Source organism: Tetrahymena thermophila (assembly GCF_000189635.1).
Source record: "Tetrahymena thermophila SB210 genomic scaffold scf_8254529, whole genome shotgun sequence".
Lineage (NCBI taxonomy): Eukaryota > Ciliophora > Oligohymenophorea > Hymenostomatida > Tetrahymenidae > Tetrahymena > Tetrahymena thermophila.
Genome location: NW_002476303.1, coordinates 42,062 through 60,697, shown reverse-complemented (window position 1 = coordinate 60,697; position 18,636 = coordinate 42,062). Strand labels below are relative to the sequence as shown.

At 22.2% G+C, this 18,636-nt stretch overlaps 5 protein-coding genes across 5 annotated transcripts; 2 read left to right on the top strand and 3 right to left on the bottom strand. All coding sequences in view use genetic code 6, as the record gives it.

Annotated features, from left to right (window-relative positions):
• Positions 1-87: 87 nt before the first annotated feature.
• Positions 88-2,672, top strand: TTHERM_01054260 (hypothetical protein; the record flags this gene model as incomplete). The annotated part of the gene is made up of 7 exons (XM_001030604.3): positions 88-195; positions 259-327; positions 378-606; positions 681-1,386; positions 1,444-2,083; positions 2,187-2,507; positions 2,562-2,672. The coding sequence occupies 7 exons, from the start codon at positions 88-90 to the stop codon at positions 2,670-2,672; spliced, it is 2,184 nt and encodes a 727-aa protein (XP_001030604.3).
• Positions 2,673-3,300: 628 nt separating this feature from the next.
• Positions 3,301-7,985, bottom strand: TTHERM_01054250 (hypothetical protein; the record flags this gene model as incomplete). The annotated part of the gene is made up of 10 exons (XM_001030603.2): positions 7,724-7,985; positions 7,387-7,625; positions 7,041-7,182; positions 5,769-6,550; positions 5,326-5,575; positions 4,808-5,268; positions 4,536-4,744; positions 4,299-4,478; positions 3,421-4,132; positions 3,301-3,360 (listed from the first exon to the last, which is right to left on the bottom strand). Exons 1-10 carry the CDS (start codon positions 7,878-7,880, stop codon positions 3,301-3,303), a joined length of 3,192 nt encoding a protein of 1,063 aa, XP_001030603.2. The 5' UTR covers positions 7,881-7,985.
• A 1,147-nt stretch (positions 7,986-9,132) lies between these two features.
• On the bottom strand, positions 9,133-12,519 carry TTHERM_01054240 (hypothetical protein; the record flags this gene model as incomplete). The annotated part of the gene is made up of 8 exons (XM_001030602.3): positions 9,133-9,201; positions 9,249-9,374; positions 9,477-9,695; positions 9,748-10,098; positions 10,163-10,489; positions 10,716-11,201; positions 11,327-12,023; positions 12,155-12,519. 8 exons carry the CDS (start codon positions 12,517-12,519, stop codon positions 9,133-9,135), a joined length of 2,640 nt encoding a protein of 879 aa, XP_001030602.2.
• An 813-nt stretch (positions 12,520-13,332) lies between these two features.
• TTHERM_01054230 (LMBR1-like motif protein) lies at positions 13,333-16,397 on the top strand (the record flags this gene model as incomplete). Its single annotated transcript, XM_001030601.3, has 12 exons — positions 13,333-13,467; positions 13,537-13,601; positions 13,709-13,739; positions 13,805-13,900; positions 13,957-14,319; positions 14,429-14,513; positions 14,569-14,681; positions 14,765-14,883; positions 15,182-15,388; positions 15,457-15,661; positions 15,724-15,780; positions 16,044-16,397. 12 exons carry the CDS (start codon positions 13,333-13,335, stop codon positions 16,395-16,397), a joined length of 1,830 nt encoding a protein of 609 aa, XP_001030601.2.
• A 339-nt stretch (positions 16,398-16,736) lies between these two features.
• Positions 16,737-18,356, bottom strand: TTHERM_01054220 (50S ribosomal protein L1P; the record flags this gene model as incomplete). The annotated part of the gene is made up of 6 exons (XM_001030600.3): positions 16,737-16,983; positions 17,241-17,283; positions 17,350-17,409; positions 17,471-17,555; positions 17,874-18,042; positions 18,139-18,356. The coding sequence occupies 6 exons, from the start codon at positions 18,354-18,356 to the stop codon at positions 16,737-16,739; spliced, it is 822 nt and encodes a 273-aa protein (XP_001030600.2).
• Positions 18,357-18,636: the final 280 nt, after the last annotated feature.

Below are 18,636 nucleotides of genomic sequence, written 5' to 3'. Positions count from 1 at the left end.
TTATTTTTCACTGAAATTAATTTTGAATTTTGATTTAATTAATTAAATTAACTTCAACGAATAGTTTTTTATAAAAATTACAATACAATGTCTCAAAAAAAAATAACAACAAGCAAGTCTAAGCTAAATAATGAGAAATAAGCTGAAATAGCTTACAACTAAGATGTTGCCTAGAATAAAATCGAGAGGAAAAATGTAGCTTACTTTTTAAAATAATATTTCTTTATTTATTAATTTTAACTATTTTAATAATAAAAGAACGAAACACTATTTCATTTTCTACAGAGAAGGACAAGCTTTTCGCTAGCCAAAAAAGTGAATGAAAGTGTAAATAAATTTTATATTTATAAGCAATAATTTATTTGTATTTTTTCTAGAAAAGAAATGCGAGTTTCCATGAAGGTAAAGGATTAAATAAATCAGCATTAATATCTGATTCTACCATCAATAATGCTGATCATTTATCTACTTCTAAAAAGAAGAAAATTTAGTTTCAAGATAACAACAAAGACAAAGAGGATAATTTCTGGAGCTCTTAACATGAAAATAGACAAAACAACCATTCAATAGACTTATTTCCAATAACTCCAACAAAACTAAAAGATTGTAAAAATATATAAATAAATGAATAAATTTGTTTATAAATAAATCTAATATTGTTTACAATTATTTTAATTTAGTTTTGAAATCACCTTCAAACAATGTCAGTGTAGATGTGTTGCAACAATCTTCTTCCAAGAAATCTATTTTAGGCAACAGTGTGTTACTATTTAAGAATCATATTTAAAATAATAACTAATAGAAAGGAATATTGCAAGATATTGTTACGAACAATAACAGCATATAAATTGATGATTTGTTTTCTTCAGCAAAAAAAGAAAACAACCACTTTGGACTTGCTGAATCATTCTATGAAGTTAACCAATGCAATAAGTCTTCAAGATATGATTTAGATAATTCAAAGAGGAGAGATTAAAGTGAAGACAATATGAAAAAGAGCATTCTAAAAAAGTAAAAGAAATTTAACAAAAATGAATATTAAGAAAACAAAGAAAATACAACATCAAACAATTTAACTGAAAATGAAAAAACCATGTAAAATAGTATCATGAATAGGAGCTATGTCAAAGAATAAATTAACATTTTAAAGGAAAAATCGAATTTAGATTTTAGTGCCTTCAAATAGAACTTCTAAAGTGAAGTAGAATTTGGAGAGAAAAAAATTAAAAGCTAAATTTAAAAACTGTTGAATTTTGTTGGATAAAGTCTTGGGTAAATAGAATAACTTAAAATGAAAGTTGAGGAGTCGTTTGAAATTTTTCAATCTTTAGATAGACATGTATTAAATAATTATCAATTCTTTTAGGAAGTGCCACACTTTTTAGAGTAGGAAATTTTATTTAATTTAAATGTTTATTGAATTTTATTTTTGGTTGTATATAGAAAATATAAATCAGTAAAAAGCAGTTTAGGATTGCTTAAGAACTATGCATAAAATGTTGAAATTAATTAAGAAGAGTTTGATTAAAGAATTTAATTCTTTTAAAATGCTTATAATTCATAAGTAGAATAAGCGATTAAGGAGACATAAACTAAGGCTTTGAAACAAAATAAGTAGGAAATTGAAAATTTAGAAAGGTAAATAAAAGAAGTAGTGGTGAAAAATGAGTATTTAACTTAAGAAAATAAAATACTAAAAAGCAGTTAAGCTCAATTAAATAAAAATATTGATTTTAATTCAGTTAAAAAAAATAGCTCTTCAATTTTTATTGCAGAAGATTTGTCATAATAAGATTGTGATTATCACCTCAAAAAAGAAAATAAAAAGCTTCACAGTAAAGTCGAAGAACTTTTAAGCGAAATTTATGAAACATCTAATATAAATGAAAGCATTTAATAAAATTTAAAGAATTAAATCAAAAGAAACGAAGTAGAGATATCTGAGTTGCGTTCTGAAAAATAGTAATTCATTAAAGACTTGTAATAGATTGAAAACGACTACTCTAAAAAGGTTAACCATTTGGAATAACAATTAAAAAAATTATAAATAAATTAGCAGGGCAGAGAAGATAGAAATCAATCGGTAATTCTCTTTCAAATTATTTATTGAATGTCATTTTTTCTTAGTTCAATTACTTTATTTAAAATCTAGCCTCCCTAATTTATAAAAAATTAAATAAAAATAGAATAACAGTAAACTTTCTAATGAAAATTTAATGAATTAAATAAGAGTACTAAATGAAACTCTAGAAGAAAAAGAAAAAATAAGATTGAAACAAAAGAAAGATTTTGAATATGCAAGTGATATTATGACTTAGGAAATAGTTAAGTTAAAAAAAGAAATAAAATAGCACATGCTAGAAAAAGAGTCTTTATAAAGAAAGTTTAGTGAATTTATCGGCTAAGCAAAGTAATTAGAAGCTTATATGAACCAAAATGAATAACTCCTAATGTTAATAAAGTCAAAAGAAGATTAAATAGACGATTTATTTTTAATAATTAAAGAAGTATTTCTTATTCCTTTCATTTTATTATTTATTTACTTGATTTTAATTTATTAGATTAAGTCTAAAAGTAAAGAAATGGGATTCGACAGATATTTGAAATGCTACTTTAAAAAAGCTAATATATCAGATCAAAATATGCATGAAAAAAAACCTTTTAAAATCTGATTTTATTTTAAAAAAACAAAATTAAAAATAAACTACTTAATTTGCTATTTAATGAAATTTTATTTGTATATATTTTCAATTCTGAAACTTTTAGTTTAGTGAATTAAATAATAAATAAATTTAATCAAATAAAAAATTATAAATTATTTTAATTAATATATAAATAGCAATCTAATTTGTTATTTGTTATTTTTAAATCCTTGAATTTTGATAGAATTTCATTTTAAATTTTAGTTTAATTAAATTAATTTATTAAAGAATTTATGCAAAATAAATAGTAAAATAAATTAAATATTGTTTTATTTTTTATTGAAGAAGCAGAATGTCATATTTAAAATTGATTAGATTAACTTCTTATTTGTTTAAAAAGTTATTTTCAAATTAAAAATGGACTAAATTTGGATGCTTTTTTTAAATATTTATTTTAACTTTTAAAATTTGTATTTAAGTATGAATAAAATAATATAGAAATACATTTAAGTTAATCAATAAATAAATAGAATAATTTATTATAGATAATTTGTATTTTATATAATTGTTAACAAAAAATATCTTATTTTTTTTATATTTTCATTTTTTAATTGTATTTACATAAAAATAAAATTCTAAAAATGAATTATTTAGTTAATCAAATAATTGTTTTTAATTTGTGAGAAGCAAATGGGCCATCTAAAATTTATGAGTTAAGCTAAATTTTTTATTTAATAAAATTAAATGTTATAGTAAAAAAAATTAAAATCAAAATTACTGTGTCTTTCATATTTTGCATCCAGTTGTTAATTTGGATAAAGCTTGAATTGTAACCTTCGGTATTTTTTTTCTTTATTTAAGACATAAGCCTACTTTCGAATGGCATGGTTGATCTATTCTGCATGTCAGTCAAATTATTTGAAAATTAAGGAGTTTATGAGTATCTGTTTTTAAGAGTGACAAGAGCAGATTTAAGATCGAAATTTTATGAATTTGTATTTATGTTGCTTATATTCTAAAAATTTTGATTCATTTAAGTGTTGTTATTTTAATTGTTTATAGAAATTGTTGTCCTGTCCATGACTAATTCATCTTATTCATTAATTTAGTTTTGATTATTTTAAATAATTGTTGAGTTTGGGTAATTTATTAGCATTTTCCAGTTAAAGTCACTCTAGTTAGTGTTAATTTAACCATGGATTTAATTTTCGCCTTAAATATCATTGTTATTTATTACACTTTAATCTAATTTATCCTCTTGTTAACCTGTGTCTAAACTTTAATAAACTTTGTAAAGTTAGACAAAAGTCTCTTCATTAAATTATCTAGTACCATCTTAGAGTATTTCATCATAAAGTTATTCCATTTATTAAAGCTGTTTATCTTTAATCTAATAATTTATTTCCAATTATCTATATAAATTCACTTCTTAGTTTAACTTCTCAGTGTGCTAAAGCATGTTTTATTATAAATTTTTAAAAATGCTTTTCCTAATTTGATAAATATTGAAAAATATTCATTTAAATTATTTAACATTAAACTACCCTTAAAAATCAATAAATGTATTTAAATAATAAAAAATATTTGAAATAAAATTAAAAAATAAAGGGTTAGTAAAAATATATGAATGTGCTTATTGATTAAAAAATAATTTACTTAATTTAAGATTAGTTGATTATATTTTCTTGCTTATTTAATTCTTCATTTAACTTTTATTACTCATTATCTATCAAATCTTATGTTTATTAAATGAAAATCTTTTTATTTTTTAATTTAGTTTTCATTTAAGTCAAAATATTTCTTTCTTATATTAATCTATTGAACCATGCTCTTTTCCTAATTATTTTATTTATAAAAAATATTTCAAAATAGATCAAAAATATTTCAAATTACTTTTAATTTGCTTCGTTTGAACTGGAAGAAGGTCTTCTTTTAATTTAATTCTTAGGTTTTTAGCTGATATTGTTATTATTGGATTTATTAGACTCATTTTAAATAATGTTAGATTTATTTGGCTTTTCTGTAATATCTTAAGCATTTGCTTATTTAACTATTTTACTCTCATCTACTTATAAAATACTTTATTGTTACTCTAACTTTTCCTGTTTTTTTTAGTTTTTAATATAAAAAATATATTTACATACTTGCTTTTAAATAATTTTTACATTAATTGTTTGCTTTAAATTTCCTATTTAAGAAAGCAGTTCTTCGTATTTTATTTAAGAATTTATATTCTCAACCTTTTAAAGCTTTTGCTACTCTTTTAGGAGAATAATGTCTTTTTAAAATTTAATGTTGTCTTTTCTTTTTTAGTGTAAGCTCTACTTTTTATCAAATTACTATTCTTCAAGTTTTTTAGCAAGTTATTCTTTTTCGTATAGACTTTATATTAGCTTTTCAACTTTCTTATCTAAATCAGTCAAATCATTAGATAATAAAAGCAGCTTATTTCTTTACAAAGTATCAGAATACTCACTTACAAGGTCTTTTTAAGTGTCTTAAAGCTAATTCAATGAAATAAATTGTTTATCTTTTTCTTACTTTAACTTATCTAAATCATTCTTAAGGTGTTCAATTTTATTTTAAAGCTCTTATTTTTAGCAAATAAGATCAAAATCTTTATCATCTTTTAATAATCATATATAATAAGACATTTTTCAAATAAAAAATAAATAAAATTTACCTATATCAACATTTAATTTAAGTTCTTCTTTTATCTTCTTTATTTTTTATAAACCATCTTGTTAAAGAGTTTCTTTCAAATGGTCATATTTTTCCTTAATTTCTCTGTTTAAGTTGAATTACATCTTTTACTCTTTGAGTTCTAATTCATTTTTATCAGAAGAAATGTATGTTTGTAATTATGATAGCTATTTTTATCTTTCTAACTCAAATATTTTATTTAAGTTGTTATCAATCTTGCCAAAATCGTTCTTTATATAATTTTATTTTAATAAATTATTTCAGATATTTTCTAAAATTAAATTCAAACACTCCCTCATTTGTAAATTCAAAATAATTAATGAAAGAATTTTAAATTGTTTTAAACAAAGGAGGGTGAGTAAGTTAGATTGATTGTAATAAAAGATGAATTTTATGCAAAATAAAGAATTGAAATAAAATTACTTCATTTTTGAGCTTTTACAATCTGATTTCATTCTACTTTGCAATTTCAGTTTTTTAAGTTGTATATTTGTCTTCATAATCTTTTTGAATTTTATTTTTTAAATTTTTAAGCTCATTTCTCATTTTATTGATGATTTCTTCATTTGAAGATTTTTTTTGTAAATACTCTGAATCCAACTGAGATTAGAAAGATTCTTAAGTATCCCTTTTATTATCAAATTGCTCATTTTCAAGTTAATTCAGATGGTCAGTTTACTCTTTAATTATCTTTGATTTGAAATCATTAAGTTAAATGCTAACTCTTTATTTAGCTTCTTTAAACTTTTCATCATGCTTTTTTTAAGCATCAGATCTTTCATTGCGTTTTCTATCAAGAGCTCTATTTTTGATTTCAAATTCTTCTTAAAGCTCATTTTAGTATTTTTTACCTTATTTCTCAACCCAATCGTTTTCATCTTAGTTAACTTTCTTCTTATTTTAATCGTTTTACTCTTCTAATCCTTTTAATTAAGATTTCAATTCTTCCTGCATTTAACTCTCTAAATTCTTTTTTGTTTGCTTTTTTTCAGCGTTTAGTCTCTTTAATTAATCATCTTCTGCTTATTTCACTTATTTTTTAATTTCCTTTAAATCTTTTTCAATTTATTTATCTATCTCTTTGCCTTCTTTTTTCCTTATATTCTCAAAATCAATATTCTTTTGCTTGTATTGCTGTAATAACTATCCTTCATAATCTTGATATTCTTATTGTATCTCTCTCTCAACAGTAAGCTTCATTTGAGCTGTTAAATATAAAAATTAAATATTTTTAACAAAAAAAACAAGAAATCATAATTAATTCAAATTTCAAACATATTTAATCTAAGAATTGATAAAAAAAATTTAATTATTTTATTTGTATTTTAAATACTTTATTTTTGACTAATTACTTTAATTGTTTAAAAAGCAATTTATATTAGAAAAATTTGTATTTTTTGGAACGAAAATATTTTTCTAAATTTTAATCCATAAACAATTTTGTAATGTAAATAGAATTTATTCCTTTTTTCAAGATCTATGATAATATTTACATGATAAAAACTCTTTCTGAAAAGCTCATTTCAAAATTTTAATACAAATAATAACTTTTGACTATTCGATTTCAATTAAAATAATTATATCAAGAAACTAAAATAGATAGAATTGCTTTTAATGAAAGCTAAGGATATTTAATAGCAGAAGAATAAAACTTGCTTTAATTAATAAACTACTATAGTAAAATTAAGGGATTACTTTGTTCATCTACATCTTGGTAATCTGGATTTAATAAGAAATTTTAATTGAAGGACTGATTCATAGATGAATCTAAAACCCTAGAATCTCCAACAAAACCTTCATTCATATCTTGAATATCTTAATTTTTATACATAACTTGCTATTTTATAATAAAAGTAGTTTAATTATGCAAAATCCAATTAACATATTTTAATTTGTAATTTATAATATAACTTTTAATCATAATCATAAGCGTATATCTACTTTAATACTTTTTGTAAATAAGAGCTTTTGATCAAATTAATTTATTTCTTCTTATATAAAAAGATGAAAGCAATATAAAATTTATTAATTAATTAATTACCTTTTATTAATCTTTCATCTTCATCTCTTCAAATTTTTTTTTATAAAACTAATCACATGGATGCTCTAATTGCTTTTCGCCTGTAACAGAATTCAAATAAAATCTTTAATCATCATATTTATGCTAATACACATGCCATTATTCTGGGAGAGGAGCTTTTAGCCCTTCTCTGGCAATATAAAAATATTTCTTATCCTTATCTAAATCCATTCCTAAATACTGCGCATAATTAAGTACCTCTTTTTAAAATAGATAAATAAGTTTGCAATCTCACTCAATTTCATTTTTGCTTATGCACTAGACTAAATAAATATTTAAATAAATAGAATAAAAATACCTTCTTCATTTGGTTCGTAATCTTCTTCTAATTCTTCATCGTATCTAATCCATTCTTCCTCGTATGGATCCTAATAAGGGTCTTGATAATATTACTGCTATTAATACTAATTCATGCCCATCATCCCCTTTTTTTAATTCTAATTCTTATTCCACATCTATCTACGATGAAAGTAAAAATATTTATTTATTGTTCTTCTTAATAGTAAGTATATAGATATAGATTGATTTATTGATTCCTATTCTAATGGATATTGATTTTTTATGATTTATTAATAATTATTTGAAATTAACCAATTTCAAACTTAAATATAATTTCTATCTATTTATTCATTCATTATTAATTTATTATTCAATAAAAAAAATCAGTCAGTCAGTCATTTATTTGCTTATTAATTAATTTATCATAATGAACAATTATTTAGGAAATGATCAATTTATCATTAATATTCACTGAATTATAACATTATTAATGCAATAAAATTTCATTTTTATTTCTATTACAAAATAATGCAATTTATTTTTGATAAATTAGACAAATATAATAAACTCAGTATTGATAACAGTAGATGTAATATATTAAAGGAGATTTGTTTTTTATTAATTAATTTTAACAATTTTACATAAATTATTTTCGAAATATTTGTAATTTTGCTAATTTTATTTGAAATAAGAATTATTTAAGATGTCATTTTATATTAATTGAAATCATAGGTTGAAATTCCGTTAATTTTTATTATACTTAAACTAGGGAGATTATGAAAGCATTACTTGGATTGATTTTATTGATAAATAAATTAATTGTAAAAACCATTTAACTTTATTAACGTTAAAGTAGTTGTTTTAAATTTTCCTTGATTTTAAAAACATTTTAGCTTTTTTATTCAAAATAAATAGATAGACAACTTTAATTCATAAAATTTTAAACTAAAACATATATTTTAACAAATAATAATTTTCTTTCAAACCAAATATGACTTTTAAGAATAAAAATAATTGTTTTGGTTAAATAAAATTGGTTTAATTCTTTTCATGAAAATATTTTGTAAAATAAAATAAATGAGTTAAAAATAATAAATTTTCAAAAAAAGGTTTAAGCAAGTATTCTAAATTTAGTTTTTTTACAATTTAATTTTAGATAGAAATACTTTAATTGATTCAAAGAATGTATTTAATTTGATTAGAAATATAAAGAATTATAATAAAAATGATAATAAATGAATAAATATATAAAAATATTAACATTTAATTTATTTATTTAATATGTTTAATTTTTAATATTGCAAATTTTTAGCATTTTCATTTGTTTTTTTTCAGTTATTTAAAATTTAAATTGATCAAATCAAAGAATTAATGCTAAGATCTATAAAATGGGTTGGATTGTAGGTTTCATTTTAATAAAAAATAAAATCAAAATGGCTTTGTATCTTTGATTTTATCTTTATGATGTCTGATCATATCTTTTATATCACCCAAAACCTAAATGAAAAAATTTCTTAAGCAAAAATAAGTTTGTAATAATTTACCTTAATTTTGGTGTCTTTAACTTTTTTTCTACTATCTTCTTCTATTTTCTACTATATAAATTATTCTCTTTCATAATTAAATTACTCTATTTAACTATTATAAACAGACTTCAATTTATTTTCTTTCTATTTATTTATTTGTTTATTTGTTTGTTTGTTTGTTTGTTTGTTTGAAAAAATAATTGATTGATTTAAATTAGAATAGAATATTTTTTTATTTAAAATTACCTCTATGAAATCATCTTTTATTTTTCTTGCTTCGAATCTGCTAAACATGTATTTGTTTTTATAACTGTCTTTTTCGTCTTCTGCATTAGAAATTTATTTCTCTAATTCTTGGATTTTGAGTTACAAAGTTTGAGACTGCTCGAATTTCTACTTGGTCTCAAACTCTAAAGATTTCATCATTTCTTCTACTCTCTGCTTCTCTTGTTGTAAAACTTTATTCTTTTAAGATAATTATTTAATAAAATATTATTTTAAGCTTTAAAATAGCTACTTGAAGAATTTATTATTCAAAGTTTTTTTATAACTCCTAAATAGATGTAAATTTATCATCCATAGTTCTTTTTTCAAGAATCAACTCGTTTTCTAAAATCAGATTCTTTTCATTAAGTCTTTTAATTTTCTGGTCCATATCATCTCTCAATTTGGAGAGTTTTGTCTCCTTTTTTTTGAGTTTATTTTCATATTCTCTCTTTTAAGCCTTTGTATCTTCTAACTCTCTACGTATTTGTTCTTCAATTCTATCCTTACTTTCCCTTATTCTTTCTATTTCGGAGTTCTTAGTACTTAATTCGTCTTTAAGTAATTTATTTTCTCTTTCCAATCCATTTGAAAGTTCTTTGTACTAAAATAAATAAACCAAAAAATCATTAAACCTCAACTCAAAAAAATAAAATTAAAGCAATTACCTTTACCAAATCAAGCTGCATTTAATCTTTTATTTATTTTTCTTACTCTTATTCCTTCTTTAAATTTGACAAAGAAACCTGTAAATTTTATATTTAATTGAGAGAATTGTCATATTATAATTTTTCTTCGAATTTCTCATTCTTCATTTTAAACAATTATTCTTCTAAGTCTCCCATCTTCTTTTTTAATGTTTCGTTTTTCCTTTTAAGCTCTTCAATCTAATCTTGTGCACTCTAATTTTTAAGCATCAAAATTTAATTCTCCTCTTTGTATTTATAATAATCTTCCTTTTCATCTTTCAAGCTTTTTTGCATGTCAGTTACTTCCTAAATAGTTCAAAATACATTTTTCATTTTTAAAAAAGACATTTTTACTTTTATTAAAAGCAAACCAAATAAAAATAAATTTAATTTTTGTTTAGATTGATAAAATTTTTGTTTAAATTGTTAAAATTATTGATTAACATTTAAATTTTATTTCAAATTCCCATTTAAAAATAAATATTCTAGATATTTTAAGTTGAACTGATGAATAAATGAATGATTGAATTACTAATTAATATTTGGTGTTAGCCTGCAAAAGTTACTCTAATTAATTTGCTAATTTATCCCTTTCTCTCTCAAGCGTAGTTATAATTTCGAATTGATGATTTTCTTTATATTGCATTTGCTTGAATTCATTTTAGTATTTCGTTTCTAATTCAATAATTTCTTATTTATAAGCTCTTGTGTCTTAATCGTATTTTTCTTGAATCATAGAGAGCTTTTCTTACAAATTAGTATTAGAATTTTATAATAACTCAATTTTTTTTTAAGTTGCCATTTCTATTTTTTCAATATTCTAAGCTTTTTTTGAATCTTCTTCCTTTTAATTAGTTAATTACTCCTTGAGCATCTTCATCTTTTCAACAAAAGTGCTTTTTTCATTGTTGCTTTCATATTTAATTTTCTAGAGTTCATTCTCTAATTCTTTTACTTATCCCTTATAATCTTTCACTGTTTTATTTAAATTCTCTACTTCATTTTAAAGTAAAATTTCCTGTAAATATTTTAATAATATTAATTTACTAAAAACTGCAACATCTAATTTAATATTTAAATAAAAGTAAACAAGTTTAATTAATATTTAAGATTATAGTTTAATGATATACTAATGTTAATTACCTTGTTAGATGCTTCTGTGTTGTGCTGGTCCTTGACTAAGAGATTTTATTTAATTTCTTTAAGTAGTTATTTGCATTATTTATATTTTTACTTAGTGAGGTCATATAGCTGCTGCTTTTCATCGATTTCTTTTTAAAACTAAGAGCTTGCTTTTTGAGATTCTAAAAGGAGTTCACTAATTTCTCTTGTTTTATAAAATAAACATTTGTACTCTTTTTCTAATCTTTCCCTTTTCCAATCATCAATTTTTTTAGAAATTACATAATCACTCTCTTTATTTAAATTGGTAGCATCATAAGCTTTTTAATTTTATTCTTGCAACCTCCTCAAAACTCTAGGACTTAATATGACATCAAATTCATTATCACTACTGCTGCTACTACTACTTTGATCGTGAATATTTTCTGTATTTACTTGCAACTTTGAGTCTTACTCACTTTATTTAAGCTGATTTTATTTACCACTTTAATTATTTATAAAACCTTCTTCTTGAGTATTTAACATTGAAGCTTTTTTAGAATTTAATTAAGACACATTAAAAAATTTTTTGGATGCATTAGACTCATCCATAACAATTTTGCTTTTTTATTTTAAAATGCTATTTTCTGTTTTTGATTTGCTAAGCTTTTTATTTTAAGAACTATGAGCGCTAACTAAAGAGTAATTATGAGACCTTTCAGGCGATTTTTTCGTGCTGCTAAAATATAATTAAAAAATAGCATTTAAATACGAAAAATTTTTATTCATAACAAAATTCATTTGCATTATATATTAAAAATGTATCCAAGAATATTCACTCCTTTTTATCAAATTATGCAATTAAATTACAGTTTATGGCTTATAGGTGATGGAGAAAGCGATTTATCTAAAGAAGCTTAGCTATTTAAGAATTTTTGCATTATTGCAGCTTCGCTTTTTGAAGCATTTACAGAATTTTATCCTTTTGATACTGATCTTTATGTGAGCTTTTTTTTCTTAGCTGATGTATTTTCAGTTGATTTTTTAACTTTCTTGGGTGCTGTAGTAGTTTATTCTCCTGAAGCAGCAGGTGACACTTAAGTGTTTTTATTTTTTACTACTTTCCCTTTTAAATTAGACTTTGAACTTTTTCTAGAATTTGGCCCCCTTTCTTCCTCTCTCGAGTTTCGAGATTCAAATCTTGGCGTATCAACTGCTTTTTTTGCTTAATTCATTATTAATTATTGTGCTATTTAAGAAAGTTAGTTATATTTGTTTTGAAATCTAATAACAATTTAATTATTTATTTATTTGCTTGTTTAATTTCTTGTATTTTTTGTTTGTTTGTTTTTGTTTTCATTGTATTTTAGATAAACATTGTTTGTAAATAATTAATAAATTTGAAATAAATATCTAATCTTTTTTTAAAAAAAGATTGATTTTTATGATAACAAAAAATATTCATCCATACAAACAAACAAACAAAATTTATTATTACTGAATAATTTTATTTAAATTCAATTTATTCAAATCAATATTTGCGAAGTTATTCAATTGAATTATCAAAATATCACCAAAATTTAAAATATTTTGATTAATTTTAAAAAAATCAAATGTTATTTTAGAATATTTCGAATTAATTTCCTTAAAATTAACTGAAAAGTGTTATTCATAATATGAAAATAAAAATGCAAAGCTCAATTGTTTGTTTGTATCGTTTTTTATAATAAATATCTATTTCTAAATAAAAAATTGGATCAAATAAATAAAAATGCAAAAGAGCAATAAGAAATAGTAAACGATTATAGAGTTGTTAGAAAGTGAGAAAGAAAAGATAAACTGATATTATATGATAGAAATAGTTTTTAATAAAGTGATAGATAGTGAGATAGAAAGTTAGACTGATTCTTTTTCTGATTAAAAATTAAAGATTTAGATGCATTTAATAATATAAAAATTAATTAATTAATTAAATATATTTATTTACTTTTGTTTGTTTAGCAAATTACTTCTTTTTAAATAGTATTATAAATCAAAAATAGCTTGAAATGGATATATTTTTGCTCATTATGACAATTATTGTAGGAGTGTTGTTGATCTTCTGCAACATTTATATTTTAGGAGTCTATTGTCATCCAGAAGATAAGGGATTTGGAGCAAATGCTTATTGCAAACTAATAGTCGTAATTAGCATATAAACTACTATTTGATTTTCAGACATCTTCATAGCTGATTTAATAAAAAAATTATAGGTTGTTGGATTTACTCTCAGCTGGGGACAAGTGTTAATGGTTCCATTGGATGTTTCGAATTCAAGGTAATAAAATATTTTTAAATTAAATTAATAGCTTTTAATCAAATCATTATTTTTTGAATCAAAAATGGAATTTCATTTATTTATTTGTATAAATTAATGCAAAATAGAGGATATGGAGGAGGATTTGATATGATGACAGTAAATTTATATAGGATAATAATTAGCAATTAGGTTTAGGAATTATAATTAATATAAATAAATAGGTTTGGTATGTAATTTACATTATAGTTCTTGTATTTATTTCCTTCATTATTCCCACGGCATAATTCTACTACGAATCTGATGATGAAAAATCGATGGTAAATTTTCTTTTGTAAATGGAAAATTAAAAAATTAATTTGAATGAAAAATATAGTGTGAGAGATTGACTTAGACAATAGCAATGGAATTTGTAATGATTTTGCTTATGGGTGTTTTTTAGTGTATTTTTTATCTGTTTTGCTCTCAGGCATCTGTTCCAATTACTGTTTTATACTACGGAAGCAGTGTAGCAAATAATGGCATGGTTAATTTCGATTATGTCATTCCATAAAATTATTTTGTTACTGTATCTTAGAGTACCTAACAGGCTAATCTCAAATTCAATGTCAGTCTTTATATAAGCATAATGGCTTTTTTGTCATTTATAGGCTACTTTTTCTTAGTTCTATTCGGAGGTATGGGCTTATCAGCGCTACCTATTGACTTGCTTAGATCATACAGATCCAGACCTACATTTGTAAAGACTTATTGATAATTCATTAGTTATTTTTTATGTTGAGAGAATATTTTTAGTGAAATAGCAATATTCCTAATGGGCTAATAATTATAAATTAATAAACCAATAGAAAACATCAAAATAAGCATTCGCAAAAAAGAATTAGCTTAAAGAAATGACTTAAAAGCTAATTGATTTGTCAGAGAAGATACAAGGTAAATTTATAAATTGTTGTAGTTCAATAAATTTTAATCATTTAATTTATCATAGAGGATCTGCTAGAAATAAAGTATTAGAAAGGTTTCTGGGCAAGAAGAAAAATGAATAACAAATCATCAGCAGAATTTTAGGTTTTTTCCGAAGCAGTTCTATAATTAGATGATGTAATAAAAACATAAATAAATAAATAAATTTAATAAATAATCAAAAAATAAGCTAATAAAATTATAAATGTTAATAAAAATAGGAACACTAGCTATTTAAAATGGAATTAGATATTGCTACCACAAATCCACTCATTTATTATGCTAAATTACTTTTAGGATTTTTTGGAATTATAATTTCCTTAGTCTGGTGGGTTCACATGTAAAATACATTATATTGTTTACATTTATTATCATTTTATAAAAATTTTAATAGTTTTGTTTGAAAATCTTATTTATATTTATAATATTTTAAATATACAAACTTAAATAATTCCTATCCAAAAATGACAAACAAACAATTTTGATTCTAGAAATAAAAGATATTTTATTCAAATAAAAATTTATGTTTTAATTTAGAAAATATCTAACTAAAAAAATGAATACTTTAATTGACTTTTTGATCTTCTTTAAATAAATTTACTACTTCCTTTTCATATTTTTTTAATTAAAATGAAAAGCTTGCTTGCAGTATTAATTAAGAAGAATGGTTTTCCAATTTATGCTTTGCTCGATAAAATGTTTTTAAAGTTAGAGAGTATTGGAGTATCATTTTTGGCTGTGGCATTTTTTACCATGTTTACTTTGTATTTGCTATGGTGTACAATGAAAGGAAATTTCAAAATCGGTATAGCAATACCTTTTCTCTTCACTATACATCCAATGAGGTAAAATAATTTCTATATTTTTAATTTTAAGCTTTTGAATAAATAAATAAATAAATTTTAAAATCTAGGCCAAACGAAACATGGATGAATAGCTTTTTGTTTAATTTAAACATAATTCTAATCACTACTGTAGCGTTAGTTTAATTTGTTTCTAAGTGCTTTTCTTAATATATGAGATACACTGAATTAGATTAAATATATGGAAGATAGGTTGAATACCTTGAATTCTACAAATATTTTTATACAAATAATGTTTTTGAAATAGCTTTATTGGTAAGACTAAAATTATTTTTTTTAATTCAGTCTATATTTTTTTTTATTTATTAATTAATTAGTGTTGGAGTGGTTTAAGTGCCATATATTTCATCTATAAAAGCCAAGAAAAACCAAAGGTAATTAGTTTATTGCTGATAAATTAATCTTTCTTATTGTTAATGTTACTTTACAATTCATATTCAGTTAGACTTTTTGATAATATTCTTCCAATAATTATCAATAAAAAACAACAAAAAAATTATTAATAATAAATTTAAAGACTAATTTGTAACTAAAAAAACATTTCAAATTGCTATTTTAAATCATTAAAATATTAAATAATTTTATAACTAATCATTTTTTTCCAAAAAATGCGAACAATATTTTAAAATTTTACTAGCTTTTACTTGAAATTGAGCAACAAAAGACCAAAATGGAAAAATAGTATAAAGGAAAAAACGAAATAGAACTATAAGAACTTCTAATTAAAAAAGGAGTTAATAAAAGAGATATACCTGGACAAGATAATGATAATAATGATAAAAAAAGTACCAAAGGTAAAGATAAAAAAGGCAAAGAAGAAAAAGACCTTGAGAAAGGTAAGAGCAAAGAAAAAGAAAAAGATAAAGATAAAGATAAAGGGAAATCAAAAGGTAAAGAAAAAGCTGAAACTGAAATGAGTGTTTACGATTTTTATGACAATGAAGCCGAAAAAAATAAATCTAAGAAAGGAGATTCGAAGAAGAAGAAATGAAATGAAATGAGCTTAGTTTATAAAAATAAATTAAAAAAATTTAACTTTGTAAATAATAAATTATTTTTAATAACAAAGAAATAAGTAAATAAATAAATAATGTATTTCAATATTTTATGTTAAATAAATTCAATAAATAGTTTTATTCTAACCTTTAGGATAGTTATCAAAATTACAAATAAATGACTATTAAGTCGATATAAACAAACACAAGGATTATAGTTACTGGATGAATGAATGAATTTACGATAAAAATACAGTTTTAATCACATTTTAAGTTTATTTTCTATGAAATTCATGAGTGATTTAGTTTAAATAAGCATTATTTATTTTTGTTGTTCATTATTGTTAATTGAAAGTATTTATAAGTGAGGCTTTATTTCTAGGATCAATGTTATCTATTTAAACTCTAAAGCTAGGACCTTTAGTACATTTTACATAAGCGTCAACGAAATAATTTGATTTTACAACAGCAGGCTTCTTTTCAACTAAAGTTTACATTAGAGATTTAAGATTCGTAAGAATCTATTCGTCACTATAGCTCACCTTACCCAAGGGAGAGTGAATGTTGCTACCAGGGTCAACTCTTTTTTTATTTGATAATATAAAAATTATTAAAAAAAATATATTTATATAATTTAATTCCTTATTTTCATACAACTAAAACTCTTTTTACATTTCAATTCAAACTATCATTCTAAATTGTAAATGATATAAATATTTTTTGAGTATAAGAGCTTTCAACTTATGTAAAATTATGGTGTATTTAATCCTGCTATAAATGAATATTTGCTGAGTATTTGTTGTACGATTTATGTGATTATAAAATTAAAAAATTATTACCTGAATTAGACTTAACCTTACTTAGCATCTACAATAGCTTAAACTAAATTTTTTAAAAATAATTATTAAGTTTGATATTCCATTTTATTATATTAATTATTTATATTACCTAATTTTTCATCACTGACAAGATTACCAATCTTTTAGTTAGGCATAAGACCCTTAGGACCTGATTAATAAAAAGAATAAATTTGAGTTTGCAATTTATTTAAATTTAAATGAAAACAAACCTAAAGTTCTAGCATAAGCTTTAAGTTTAACCATGGCATCAGAAGTAGCTATAATTTATTCGAAATCAATGACACCATTCTTAATCTATTGTTAAAATTAAATTTTATAACACTTGTTTGTTCATTTACAAATGATGTAAAAATATATATGAGTAAATTATGCTATCAAAGCATAGAGTTATTAAAGCTAATAAATAATATATCTCATTTAATAACTATCAATATTTAAGGATCAATCATTATTAAGCAAGCTGTATTTATTTGCATGCACATTTAATTAGTTTATATTTTTAATATTCAACTCAAAACTTAATATTGCTTAAGAGCAATTAAATGCTTTTATCCTCATTTATAAGTGAATGCTTTCTAATTAATTAGGAGAAATCAAAATGCTAAAAATTACATTTTTAAGAACTTCTTCGTCACCAAAAATATCGGCGCCTGCATCAAGAACTTATTGCTTTAATGATTCAGATGCGAAAACGCAAAGCTTTTTAGATTTTCCCAAACCTGCAGGCATCTTAGCAGAACCTCTAACGATTTGGTCACCGTGACGAGGATCAACATTCAAACTAATATTTAGAAATGATTAAGAAATGATGTAAATTAAATGAAACTGAGAGTCTCCTAGAGCTCAAAATTTCATCAATATGCAAAATGGAGTTTACATAACGCTAAAATCAATAGTTTCTGGGTAGGGAGCAATAGAATGGCATCTAACTAATTTAAGAGCTTAGAATATATTATAAATAGGATTGTTTTCATCTTCTTTTTTAGGTTTTTTTGTTCTTCTTTTTAATTTTGCGAAATTGGCCATGTTCTTATTAACCATGGTTAAATATTGGGTGACATGAAGTGCTTAGCTAAGTTATCTTAATCCGATCATCGCTTTACTTTATTTTTGGTTTTATTCCTACTATTTTATAACTTTATTCTAGTCTTATCAACTCTGATTTGATGAATAGAAGATTGATAGATCTTTCTAAATTTATTTTTAATATTTAACTTTTTACTTAAATTAATGTAAATTCATACATAATACATACATTCTCATGCAAATCTCTATCAAATACAAATTAAATTAAATCAAATCAAATAATAAAATCTATCTATCTAATTGTTATTCATTTATCAAATCAATCAATATATCTATCAATCTATCAATC